Source organism: Stegostoma tigrinum, chromosome 17, assembly GCF_030684315.1.
Source record: "Stegostoma tigrinum isolate sSteTig4 chromosome 17, sSteTig4.hap1, whole genome shotgun sequence".
NCBI classification, from domain to species: domain Eukaryota; kingdom Metazoa; phylum Chordata; class Chondrichthyes; order Orectolobiformes; family Stegostomatidae; genus Stegostoma; species Stegostoma tigrinum.
Genome location: NC_081370.1, coordinates 5,591,249 through 5,604,823, shown reverse-complemented (window position 1 = coordinate 5,604,823; position 13,575 = coordinate 5,591,249). Strand labels below are relative to the sequence as shown.

The 13,575-nt window shown below is 54.9% G+C and overlaps 1 protein-coding gene across 4 annotated transcripts in view; it reads right to left on the bottom strand.

The window, feature by feature from the left end:
- Window positions 1-8,154, bottom strand: part of mrpl23 (mitochondrial ribosomal protein L23) — a 76,532-nt gene extending 68,378 nt beyond the window's left edge. The window contains exon 1 of one of the 4 annotated variants that reach the window (XM_048545598.1): window positions 8,060-8,154. In XM_048545598.1, the coding sequence (XP_048401555.1) occupies window positions 8,060-8,076 (17 nt within the window). In that variant the 5' untranslated portion in view covers window positions 8,077-8,154. Of the gene's footprint in view, window positions 1-8,055 lie in introns of all 4 variants that reach the window. The other 3 variants (XM_048545599.1, XM_048545601.2, XM_048545600.1) reach the window with 3 other exon arrangements.
- Between the last annotated feature and the right edge of the window lie 5,421 nt (window positions 8,155-13,575).

Here is a 13,575-nt window from a genome sequence, read left to right as displayed (position 1 = left end):
ATTTCTGCCCTGGGAAATAGTTTCTGGCTATCGACTCTATCTATGCCTCTCATTATCTTGTATACCTCAATTAGGTCCCCTCTCCTCCTCCTTTTCTCCAATGAAAAGAGACCGAGCTCAGTCAACCTCTCTTCATAAGATAAGCCCTCCAGTCCAGGCAGCATCCTGGTAAACCTCCTCTGAACCCTCTCCAAAGCATCCACATCTTTCCTATAATAGGGCGCCCAGAACTGGACGCAGTATTCCAAGTGCGGTCTAACCAAAGTTTTATAGAGCTGCAACAAGATCTCACGACTCTTAAACTCAATCCCCCTGTTAATGAAAGCCAAAACACCATATGCTTTCTTAACAACCCTGTCCACTTGGGTGGCCATTTTAAGGGATCTATGTATCCGCACACCAAGATCCCTCTGTTCCTCCACGCTGCCAAGAATCCTATCCTTAATCCTGTACTCAGCTTTCAAATTCGACCTTCCAAAATGCATCACCTCGCATTTATCCAGGTTGAACTCCATCTGCCACCTCTCAGCCCATCTCTGCATCCTGTCAATGTCCCGCTGCAGCCTACAACAGCCCTCTACACTGTCAACGACACCTCCGACCTTTGTGTCGTCTGCAAACTTGCTGACCCATCCTTCAATTCCCTCGTCCAAGTCATTAATAAAAATTACAAACAGTAGAGGCCCAAGGACAGAGCCCTGTGGAACCCCACTCACCACTGACTTCCAGGCAGAATATTTTCCTTCTACTACCACTCGCTGTCTTCTGTTGGCCAGCCAATTCTGTATCCAAGCAGCTAAGTTCCCCTGTATCCCATTCCTCCTGACCTTCTGAATGAGCCTTCCATGGGGAACCTTGTGTGGGAGGGATGCGGGATATGTGTGGGAGGGATGCGGGATATGTGTGGGAGGGGTGGGGGTGTGTGGGAGGGGTGGGGGTGTGTGGGAGGGGTGGGGGTGTGTGGGGGGATCTGGGGTGTGTGGAGGGGGTGTCGGGTTTGTGTGTGGGGGGGAGGGGAGCGGGGTGGGGGGGAGGGGAGTGAGGCATGTGGGGGGAGTGGGGCATGTTTGGGGAGTGGCAGAGTTGGGTTGGGGGTGTGTATGTGGGGGGTGGGGAGAGTGTGGGGTTGGGTGGAGAGTGTGTGGGAGTGGCAGGTGTGTGGGGTGAGTAGGGGGCTGAGTGGGTGTGTGTGTGTATGTGTGTGGGGGAGGTAGCGTGTATGCATGGAGGCTGGGAACGTGTGTGTGAGGGGTGGGGTGGAAAGTGTGTGTGGGGAGTGGGGGATGTGTCGGGCATGTGGGGAGTGGAGTTCTGTGGGGAGTGGGGGCGGTGTGTGTGGGGATGGGAGGGTGGTGTGAGGCGTGGGGTGAGAATGTATGGGTGGTGGGATGTGTGTGGGGGGAGGGGTGTGTGCGTGTGCGTGTGTGTGCGCGCGTGCATGTGTGTGGGTGTCGGGGGGGGGGAGTAGGGTGTGGGTGTGGGGGGGGGAGTAGGGTGTGGGTGTGGGGGGGGGAGTAGGGTGTGGGTGTGGTGGAGGTGAGTGGGTATGTGGTGGGGTTGGAATGTGTGTGGGTGGTGGGGACGTGTGTGGAGTGGGGACGTGTGAATAGAGGGGGGGTGGGTGTGTGTATGAGGGGGTGAGATGTGTGTGGTGAAGTAGAGTATTGGATGTGTGTGTGGAGGGGTGGGTGTGTGAGTGAGTGTGTGGGGGGTTGGGTGTTAGTGTGGGGAGCAGTTTGTCTGTGGGCGGGGAGTGGGGTGGGGGTGTGGGTGAGGAGTGGGGTGTGTGTGTGTGGGGTCGGGTGGCATGGGCGTGTGGGGTGTTTGTATGTGGGGAGTTGGGGTTGGTGTTTGTATGTGGGGAGTTGGGGTTAGTGTGTGTGGGGAGTTGGGGTTAGTGTGTGTGGGGAGTTGGGGTTAGTGTGTGTGGGGAATTGGGGTTAGTGTGTGGGGAATTGGGGTTAGTGTGTGGGGAATTGGGGTTAGTGTGTGTGGGGGGGTGCGGTGAGTTTGTGGGGTGGAGTGTGTGTGGAGGCAGTGTGTGCGGGTGGGGTGAGTCTGGGGTTGGGAGGGTGTGTGTTGGGGGGGATGTGGCGACGGTGGGGTCTGTGTGTGTGTGGAGTGGGGTGTGTGGGGGGGGTGTGGGGTGTATGTAGGGGGGAGTGGGGTGTGTGTTGGGGTTGGAATGTATGTGGGTGGTGGGGTTGTGTATGGGGGTTGGGGACGTGTGTGGGGGAATGGACTATGGGATGTGTGTGGGTGTGTGTGGGGGTGAGTATGGGGGGTGTTGGGTGTTAGTGTGGGGAGTGGTTTGTCTGTGGGTGGGGAATGCGGGGGGTGTGTGGTGTATGTATGTGTGGGTGGCGTATGTGTGCGCAGGGGTCAGGTGGTGTGTGGGTGTGGGGTGTTTGCATGTGGGGAGTTGGGGTGAGTGTGTGTGGGGGGTGGGGTGAGTGTGTGTGGGGGGTGGGGTGAGTGTGTGAGGGGGGTGGGGGATGTGGGCGTGTGTGTGTGTGTGTGTGTGTGTGTGTGTGTGGGGTGTGTGGGGTGTGTGTGGCAGGGTGTGGGGGGTGTGGGGTCAGTGTGGGGGGTGGTGTGTGTGGGGGTGCGGTCTATGTGGGGGCATGCGTGGTGGGTCTGCATGGGGGGGTGTGTGTGGGTGGGTTGTGTGTGGGGGGGGGTGTGCGCGGGGATGTGTGTGGAGGAGTGCAGGGGTTGAGGTGTGTATGGGGGTAGGGTGTGTATGAGGGTGAGGGTGCGTATGGGGGTGTGGGGTCCGTGTGGGGGGTGTGGGGTCCGTGTGGGGGGGGTGGAGTCCATGTGGGGGTGAGTGTGTGTGAGGAGTTGGAGTGAGTGTGTGTGGGGGGTTGGGTCTGTCTGGGGGGTGGGGGATGTGGGTGTGTGTGTGTGTGGGGTGGGGGGGGTCGGGGGGCGGAGTGTGGGGGCAGTGGTCTGTGTGGGGGGTCTGTGTGGAGGTGGGGGTGTGGGTAGGTGTGGGGTGTGGTGTCTGTGTGAGGATGGGTGTGTGTTGGGGGTGGGTGTGTAGCAAGGTGCGTGTATGGGGGGGGTGCGTGTGTAGGGGGGATGCGTGTGTCGGGGGTGGGGGCATATGTGGGTATGTGTCTGTGTGTGGGGGTGGGGGCGAGTGTGGGGGTGGGGGCGAGTGTGGGGGTGGGGGCGAATGTGGGGGTGGGGGCGAGTGTGGGGGGGTGGGGACGAGTGTGTGGGGGTGGGGACGAGTGTGTGGGGGTGGGGACGAGTGTGTGGGGGTGGGGACGAGTGTGTGGGGGTGGGGACGAGTGTGTGGGGGTGGGGGGAGCGAGTGTGTGGGGGTGGGGGTGGGGCGGGGGAGAGTGTGTGGGGGACATGGGTGTGGGGGGACGTGGGTGTGGGGGGGACGTGGGTTTGGGGGGGGACGGGGGTGTGGGGGGGACGGGGGTGTGGGGGGGACGGGGGTGTGGGGGGGACGGGGGTGTGGGGGGGGCGCAAGAGTGTGAGGGGGGCGAGCGTGTGAGGGTCGAGTGTGTGGGGGTGGGGGCGAATGTGGGGGCGAATGTGGGGGGGTGGGGGCGAGTGTGTGGGGGGTGGGGGCGAGTGTGTGGGGGGTGGGGGCGAGTGTGTGGGGGTGGGGGGGGACGAGTGTGTGGGGGTGGGGTGGGGGCGAGTGTGTGGGGGTGGGGTGGGGGCGAGTGTGTGGGGGTGGGGCGAGTGTGTGGGGGGGGGCGAGTGTGTGGGGGTGGGGGGGGGCGAGTGTGTGGGGGTGGGGGGGGCGAGTGTGTGGGGGACATGGGTGTGGGGGGACGTGGGTGTGGGGGCGACAGGGGTGTGGGGGGGCGCAAGAGTGTGAGGGGGGTGAGCGTGTGGGGCGGGCGAGCGTGTGAGGGTCGAGTGAGCGAATGTGTGCACAGGTAGGTGTGTATGTGGTGGGGGAATGTGTTGGGGGTGGGGGAATGTGTGGGGGGTGGGGGAATGTGTGGGGGGTGGGGGAATGTGTGGGGGGTGGGGGAATGTGGGGGGGGGGTGTTGGGAATGGGGCATGTGTGGGTGAATGGGGCGTGTGTGTGTGGGGGCGTGTGTGTAGGGTCTGTGTGAGGATACGTGTGTGCGTGTTGGGGGTGTGTGTGTCGGAGGAGATGTGTTGGGGGTGTGTGTGTGTGGGTGTGTGTGTGTGGTGGTGTATGTGCATGGGGTGCGTGTGTCAGGGGTATGTGTGTCGGGGGGATGTGTCGGAGGTGTGTGTGTGTATAGGGTGTGTGGGGGGGGATGTGTTGGAGGGGGGTGTGTGTGTGTGTGGGCGGGTGTGCATGTGGGGGGGCATGCGAGTGGGTGGGCGCATGGGGAGAGGGCTGTGCGGGGGGGCGTGCGGGTGGAGGGGGTTATGTGGGGGGGGCGTGCGGGTGGAGGGGGTTATGTGGGGGGGGCGTGCGGGTGAAGGGGGTTATGTGGGGGGGCTGTGCAGGCAGCGGGCTGTGCGGGGGGGGGTTGTGCGGCGGGGGGTTTGTGCGGGGAGCGGGCTGTGCGGGGAGGGGATTGTGTGGGGGAAATGTGTATGGAGAGGGTTGTGTGCGGGAATGTGTGGACGGGAATGTGTGGACGGGGTTGTGTGGAGGGTGTAATGTGTGTTGAGGGGGTTGTGTGGAGGGGTGGTGTGGAGGAGGGGATGTATGTGGAGGGGGGGATGTGTGTGGAGGGGGTTGTGTCGGGGGAGATGTGGAGGGAGTTGTGCGGGGGGAGATGTGTGTGTGTGGGGGGGATGTGTGTGTAGGGGGGGGATATGTGTGTCGGGGGGGGATATGTGTGTCAGGGGGATGCGTGTGTGTGGGGGGGATGCGCGCGGGGAGGCGGGTTGTGCGCGGGGGGATGAGCACGGGGGGGCAGGAAGTGCGCGGGGGGGGCGGGATGTGCGCGGGGGGGGCGGGATGTGCGCGCGGTGAGGGGAGGGGGCTGAGGGGGGGGGTGTGTGTACAGGGGGTTGTGTGGAGGGGATGTGTGTGGGGGGGTTGTGTGGGGAGCGTGTTGTGTCCGTGGGGGATGTGTGCGGGGGGGGGACGTGTGCGGGGGGGGACGTGTGCGGGGGGGGGGGATGTGTGCAGGGGGGGATGTGTGGAGGGGGAGGATGTGTGGGGGGTGGATGTGTGGGGGGGGAATTTTGTGGGGGGGGGATATGTGTGGAGGGGGAGATGTGTGTGGTGGACGTTGTGTGTGGGGTGGTGTATGGGGGGGATTGTGTGTGGGGGGGGATTGCGTGTGGGGGGGATTGCGTGTGGGGAGGATTTGTGTGGGGGGAGGATTTGTGTGGGGGGAGGATTTGTGTGGGGGGAATTTGTGTGGGGGGGGATTTGTGTGGAGGGGTTTGTGTGTTTGGGGGGTTGTGGTGGGAGGGGTTTGTGTGTTTGGGGGGTTGTGGTGGGAGGGGTTTGTGTGTTTGGGGGGTTGTGGTGGGAGGGGGTTGTGTGGGGAGCGGGTAGCGTGGGCAGGGGGTTGCGTGGGCAGGGGGTGGCGTGGGGAAGGGGGCGTGTGCGGAGGGGGTTGTGTGCGGAGGGGGGTTGTGCAGGGAGTGGGTAGAGTGGAGGGGATGTGTGTGGGGGGGATGTGTGTGGGGCGGTTGCGTGTCTCGAGGTTGTGGGTGTCGAGGTTGTGTGTGGGGGGGGTAGCGTGGGGAGCGGGTTGCATGTGGTGGGGGTTGCGTGGGGAGGGGGTTGCGTGCTGGGGGGGGTTGTGCGCGGAGGGGTTAGTGTGGGGGGTTTGTGTGGGGAGAGGGTTGTGTGGAGGGGATGTTGGGGGGGATGTGTCGGGGGGGGATGTGTGGAGGGGGTTGTGTGGGGGGGGCTGCTTGGGAAGCGGGCTGCGTGGGGAGGGGATTGCGTGGGGAGGGGGCTGTGCTGTGTGGGGAGGGGGCTGAGTGGGGGTTGTGTGTGGAGGGGGTTATGTGTTTGGGAGGTTGTGTGGGGAGCGGGTAGCGTGGGGTGGGGGTTGCGTGGGGAGGGGCGTGTGTGCGCTGGGGTTAGTGCGGGGGGGTTGTGTGCAGAGGGGGTTTGTGTGGGGAGAGGGTTGTGTGGAGGAGATGTGGGGGGGGTGTGCGGGGGAGGATGTGGGGGGGGTGTGCGGGGGAGGTTGTGTGGGGAGTGGCTGTGTGGGGGGGCGTTTGGTGGGGAGGGGGATTGTGTGGGGGCGCTGTGGGGGGGGAGCTGTGGGGGGGAAATGTGTGTGGAGGGGTGGATATGTGTGGAGCGGTGGATGTGTGTGGAGGGGTGGATGTGTGTGGAGGGGTGGATGTGTGGGGAGGATGTGGGGGGAGGATTTGGGGGGGAATGTGTGTTGAGGGGGTTGTGTGGAGAGGGGCATGTGTGTGGGGGAGGTATGTGTGTGGAGGGGGGTATGTGTGTGGAGGGGGGCATGTGTGTCGGGGGGGGATGCGTGTGTGGGGGAATGCGTGTGTGGGGGGGATGCGTGTGTGGGGGGGATGCGTGTGTGGGGGGGATGCGTGTGTGGGGGGGATGCGTGTGGAGCGGGCTGTGTGGAGGGTGTTGTGAGCGGGAGGGAGTTGTGCGGGGGGGGTGGAATGTGTGCGGGGCGGGGGATGAGTGCGGGGCGGGGGATGTGTGCGCAGGGGGTTGAGTGGAGGGGGGACGTGTGCAGGGGGATGTGTGCGCGGGGTGGATGTGTGCGGGGGGGGAAAATGTGTGCAGGGGGGTTGTGTGGGGAACGGCTTGTGTGGGAGGATTGTGTATGGACGGGGTTGTGTCGGGGGATGTGGGGGGGAACGTGTGTGGACGGGGTTGTGTGGGGGGGGAATGTGTGTGGACGGGGTTGTGTGGGGGGGTGATGTGGGAGGAGGGGGATGTGTGTGGGGTTTGTGCGGGGACGGGGTTGTGCGGGGAGGGGGTTTGTGTGGGGGGGCTAGCGTGGGGAGCGGGAAGCGTGGGGGGGGATGTGTGTGGGGCAGTTGTGCATGTTGAGGTTGTGCGTGGGGGGGTTGTGTGTTTGGGGCGTTGTGTGGGCTGGGTGTTGCATGTGGAGGGGGTTTGCGTGCAGAGGGGGGTTGTGTGGAGGGGATGTGGCGGGGGGGATGTGTGGTGGGGGGATGTGTAGGGAGCCGGCTTGTGTGGGGAGGGGGCTGTGTCGGGGGGATGTCGGGGGGAATGTGTGTGGGGGGGATGCGTGTCGGGGGGGGATGCGTGTCGGGGGGGGGATGCGTGTCAGGGGGGATGTGCGTGGGGAGGCTGTTTGCAGGGGGATTTGTGGGGAGAGGGTTGTGTGCGGGGAGGTGTGTGGGGTGTGTGTGGGGTTTGTGCGGGGACGGGGTTGTGTGGGGGGGAATGTGTGTGGGGGGGAATGTGTGTGGACGGGGTTGTGTGGGGGGGGTTGTGGGGGGGGTTGTGGGGGGGGGGTGGGGGGGGGATGTGGGGGGGAATGTGTGTGGAGGGTGGGATGTGTGTCGGGTGGGATGTGTGTCGGGGGGGATGTGCGTGGGGAGGTTGGGTGGGGGGGATGTGTGTGGGGAGGCTGTGTGCAGGGGGATGTGCGGGGAGGTGTGTGTGGGGAGGGGGTTGTGTGTGGGGAGGGGGTTCTATGGGGAGGGATGTTGTGTGGGGAGGGGGATGCGTGTCGAGGTTGTGCGTGTGGGAGATATGTGTGGAGGGGGTTGCCTGTTTGGGAGGTTGTGTGGGGAGGGGGTAGCGTGGGGAGGGGGTTGCGTGGGGAGCGGGCTGTGTGGGGGAGGTGTGTAGGGAGCGGGCTGTGTGGGGAGGGGCTTGTGTGGGGAGCGGGTTGTGTCGGGTTGGTGTGTGTGTGTCTCTGTGTGTGGCGGGGGGATGCGGTGCGGGTGATGTCTGTCGGCCTTGAGCAGGAGGAGAGCACTTTCTGGCGGTAATGGGGAGCTGGGTGTCCGCAGATTGCCGCTTGGAGTCCGGCCTGAGCTTCCATGCCTGACCGCGTGTCTCGCGGTGGACGGTGCTGGCCGTGGACACCTTGACTGAAACCCCGACCCCGGTGGTATCGCGGAGAGGCGGACAGATTTACACATCCCCTTCCCCCGTCCTCAGCCTCACTCACTCACATTACTCTCCTCGCCATCTTGTCCTCTGTCCGTTGTGGCTCCAGGCTCCGCTCACACTCACCCTACCGCCGCTACTGTTGCCCTCCACCGACAGCGTAACCTAGCGGCACCAGCGACAATCACAGCTCAGATCATAAAGTGTGAAGCTGGATGAGCACAGCAGGCCAAGCAGCATCTCAGGAGCACAAAAGCTGACGTTTCGGGCCTCGAACCTTCATCAGAGAGGGCCTATCACCGCTCACTTTCCACTCACTCTATCTCTGCTTCAGCCTGTTTGCACAGTTTTCAGCAAGGATCTTGGTTTATGCCGTCCCTGGTGGAAACTTATATTAAAGAAATGTCAGAATATTTTTTCTACAGTGATGACGCAGCTCTGCCCGTTGGTCCTTGAAGTTGTTTGTTGTGCTATGCTACCTTTGCACGAACCCCCTGGGGTGATTTTAATCATGGCAGAAGTTCAAATACTTCAGTAGTGGGATTAGCTGTTTGCAAACACTCATGCTTACGAATGCAATTCCCCACAGTGGCATAATTCTGAAAATCCAACATATGAACTTTTCCTGTACTTAGGAAGTGCTGTTGTATATTTTTCAGTGTTTTGTTCCAACTTGCGTACAAACTGACTTATGAACAGAACTCTAGAATGGAACCTATTGGCAACCCAGGGACTGCATCAACTGAGAATCCATCCACAGCTTGCTATCTGGATCTGTTGGTGACCACCTTGGCCAAACCCAGGAGCAGGTCCATCTGAATGTCTCCCAATCTGCCTACCCACCTCGACACAACGCACTCATGGAGATTTGGTCCTAATAACCAAAAGTTCAGAGGCAAACTTTCAGAACTAAACTAAATAAGGTATGCAAATGATAAACTTTCAAAGTAAGCATGTTTTTTTTTCTGCAAACCACAAAAACTACATATGACCTGATACCCATAGGCAATACTGTGTACATTACTCTCCACCCCAGAAGCTGTTATTAAAAACATTATAGGACAGCACCTAGAAACATTGAAGGGAATCAGGCAAGTCAACATGGGGTTATTGGAAGGGAAATCATACATAATCAATTTATTGTTCTTTGAATAAGTAACACGTGCTGAGAGTAAAGGGGGAACTGTAGATTACTGTACTGAGAATGCCAGAAGGCATTTGATCAGTGACCAGATAATGGCTTGTGGGAAATAAAGATTCATGGTAGATGGTAACACAGTGGCACTTCATAGAAGGTTAGATACAGCAAGAACTGCGGATGCTGGAGTCAGGGTCTACACATTGTGGAGCTGGAACACAGCAGGCCAGGCAGCTTCAGAGGAACAGGAAACTCAATATTTCAGGTCAGATCCTTCATCAGAAGGATGGAAAATTAGCTCGGAGACAGAGAATGGCAAGAATGGGTCAATTTCTGCTAGCAAAATTTAAAAGTGGTGTGTCACAGATATCTCTGCTAAGGTTTCAGCTTTTTACTATATATTTTATATACATGAATTGGAGTAAGGGATCACAAGTATCCCAGTGAAATTTGCTAAGGATGCAAATTTGGGTAGGAAATTAAGTTGTGATGAGAACACGAGGAGGCCACAAAGGGATGAAAATAGGTTAAATGAGTAAGCAAAGATAAAGCAAACAGGATAAATTATGGGAACTTGTCCATTTTGTTGGAAAAAATGAAAAAAACTATATTATCTAAATGGTGAGGGATTTCAAACCTCCAAGATGCAGAGGGATCTGGGGTGTCCTCATGCGTACTTTGTAAAAGGTTAGTACGCAGGTGCAGCAAGTTAATAGGAAAGTAAACAGCATGTTACTACTTATTGCAAAGAGAGTTGTATTCAAAAGTAGGGAAGTTATACATCAGTTATACAGGGCATTGGTGGATCACATCTGCAGCACTAGTTGCAGTATTCATTTCCTTATTTAAGGAAGGATGTCAATGCATTAGAAGTGTTTGGAGAAAACCTGGAATGGGTCAGTTGCCTTATGAAAGGGTGGACAGACTGGGCTTGAATCCCCTGGGGTTTAAAAGTCTAAGAGGCAACTTGACACCAATATTTAAGACCATGAGGCACCTTGACCAGGTGCACGAAAAAGAATGATCCTGATTATGGAGAATCTAGAACTAAGGGGCCACCCATTTAAAACAGAGATAAGGAGAAATGTTTTCATTCAGAGGGCTCTACATCAGTGAGACGGTCTTCCTGAAATTACAGTTGAAGCTAAGCTTGATTATCTTAAAGGCAGAGGTAGATAGATTCTTGAAAATCAAGGGGGTGAAAGGTTACCAGTGATATGCATAAACATATAGTAATCATATCAGTCGTGATCTTAATGAATGACAGAGCAGGCTCAAAGAGCCAAGTGACCTAATCCTGCTCCTAATTTATGACTTTTTACATCTGTTGCACAATATTCCGCATCATCCCTGACTCGATGGAGAGAAAGCCAGCTAGCTTTTTGAGCCTAAATGACTCTTCCAGTTCAAATGAAGAGTCATCCAGACTCAAAACATTAGCTTTCTTTCTCTGCATGAATGCTGCCTGTCTCCATTGTGATCTCCAGCGGTTTTTGTTCTCAGTTCAGATTCCAGCAGTTGTAGTAATTTGCTCCTATCATCGCGGTCTCCTCAGATTCTAAAACACTCTGTGACTGTGAGCAGCTAGACCAGGACAACATCCACACTTGAAGTGATAAGCAGCTAGTAACATCCACGCCACGCAAGCGCCAGGTAATAACTATCTCCAGCAAGAGTGAATCTAACCATTTCACTTGACATTTAATGCATTACTATTGTTGCATCCCCTCTTAGCTACATTCTGTGGGTGACCATTGACTTGGATAAGCAACAGAAATATTGTAAGTACAAAAGCAGATCAGAGGCTGGAAAAGTGAGGCCACTAACTTGCTTCCTGACCCCGCCACCTCTGCCCACACACCCCCCCCGCCCAGAACATGTAGATTATTTACAAGTCAGGGGTGTGAGGAAATACCCTCCACTTGCCAGGATGAGCATAATAATAACACTCAATAATCTGAACACCACCCAGCACAAATTAGCCCATTTGATTGACATCTCATCCATCACCAAAAATAATCACTCACTCCATCATTAAAGTGGAGGCAGTGTGTACCATCTGCAAGATGCTCTGCAGTAATGTATCTAGCCTCCAGCAACAGCACCTTCAAATCTACCTCTATCTAGGAGGACAAGGACTGCAAACTGCCCTCCATACCCCACACCATCCTGACTTGGAACTACATTGCTGTTCCTTTGCTGTGTCAAAATCCTGCAACTCCCTTTCTACCAGCTTTGCAGGCGTACATACCAGATGTGCACTGAAGTGTTTCAACCACCTTCTCAAACATCATTAGGGGTGGACAATCAATACTGGCCTAACTAGCAAAAACCACATCCTGCGGAAGAATTTTAAAAACGTGAAACAAAACTCAAAATTGCTGGAGAAATTCAGCAGTCTGGCAGCATCTGTGGGGAGAAAGCAGAGTTAAAATTTTTGATCCAGTGACTCATCTTCAGGCGAAACCAATCATCTGCTTCTGCAGAGTTCGGTGCCTCACTTCACAGTCCAAACCTAAAGAGGTGCTCCTGCTAGAAATACCTGTCAGTTATTAACTTATAGCTGCTGCAGTGTTCCTGAGTATTGTATATCTGCTGATGGCTGCTTCGCCTATCGCTAACAGAAGTGACCGAAATTGCCTGGTTCATTAGGACCATACTGTTCCTGAACTCTGCTTAATGCATGCACCTACTCAAATCTAACTTCTGCGGATGCATGCACCTACTCAAATCTAACTTCTATGTGCAATGAAGTGAAAGAAAAATGTTTTGTTCATTCATGGAATGTGGACATCACTGGCTAGACCAGCATTTATTAACCATCCGTAACTGCCTGGTGGGCAGCGAAGAGTCAACCTCATTGGTGTAGATCTGGAGTCACATGCAGCCCAGACCAGGTAAGCACACCAGATTTCTTTCCTAAAGGAAATTAGTTAACCAAACTTTTTTTTATGACAATCGACAATGGTCAACGTCCATCTAGCTCTTTTATTTCCATTTCTTAAAATTCAAATTTCACTATCTGTCATGGTGGGGTTCAAAATTACATGGCTATAAAGGACTTTCAATCTCAGTGGAGGATTATCCCAGAATGAAATTTACAAAAGGACTAGGTGCCAATTGTCGTGCTGCCCCTGCCAATATGATGATTGCTATGTTAACATATATCAAACTAAAGCATTTTACAATCTGGCCAAACAAATTAATTGTTCTCTCATTTTGTTTTTGTAACATAGGAACAGGAGTAAGCCATTCAGCCCCTGGAGCCTGTTCCACCATTCGATGAGATCATGGTTGATCTGTGGAGCTGAGTTCCAGTTACCTGCCTTTGAGCCATATGCCTTAATACCTTGACTTAATAAAAAAAATTACCTATCTCAGCAACTATCATGGTTGCAATAGGAAAAGACACTTCAAGTCTCAGGCATTTTAAAACTTATTTTCAAACTGCTATTGAACAAAGATCCAGTCAACAATCACAGAACGTATAACATGTAGCATCTATCTTCAATCTCTGTGATTACACAGTTAGCCACTGGTGCTTCAGGAACTATTGCTTAGAAAGAGCAAAGCTTGTGCAAACCCTTAGATGTGAGGTACAGGCAGTTTCTCTAAGCAGCAAAAACTTACAACCTTAAGAGTAGAAACCTTGAAATATCAGAATTTTTTACAGCTCACTGATTTGTTGATTTGCAATTACTTATTTGCAACGTTTCATATCCGTTGTGTGAAAGAACATCCCATCTTTGTCTCCCCTATAGACAAGATGTGTTATATTTTCCTTGTTAACACCCATACATAGCTGCAGTTTCATTGCCAGTTGGCCTTTACCTGAAATGTCCATTTCGCTAAAGTTTGCAAAGCACAATTATTCCTATCCCCTCAGAGAATGCAACAATGTAAACTCTTCTTATGGGGGTGAATTTATAAACTCAGCTACCAAAAATTGCAAGTTTTACAGAAAAAGAAACAACTGCCTTGTCCACGAGGTAACATCCCTACAGTAAGTAGTAGTTGTTTCAGTCACCAATTACACATCTCAAACAGGAAACATGCACAGTCCATAAAGAGGAAAGTTGTAATTTATAAACATCTGGCTCTTGAAATATATAACATTTGTGCTGCCAACTTGAATGAGTGATTCTTGCAATAGGTCAAAAGGAATTTGCCCAGGGATACCAGTGATTGAAATAAGTTATTTCTAGTGACCTGACCAATATAAGGAATGAAAAATCATTAACATTATTTATTGGTTATTATTACATTGTTGATTGAGAATGCTTACAGTGTGTAAAATGGTGTTGTATTTTCTGCATTTACTAGAGTGACTACACTTCAAAAGGTATTTACTTATTTGTAAAGTTCTTTGAGATATCTGGGGATTGTGAAAAATACCACGTAAATGAAAATCTTTCTTTTCACAATGCTATCAAGCAGGCTTAT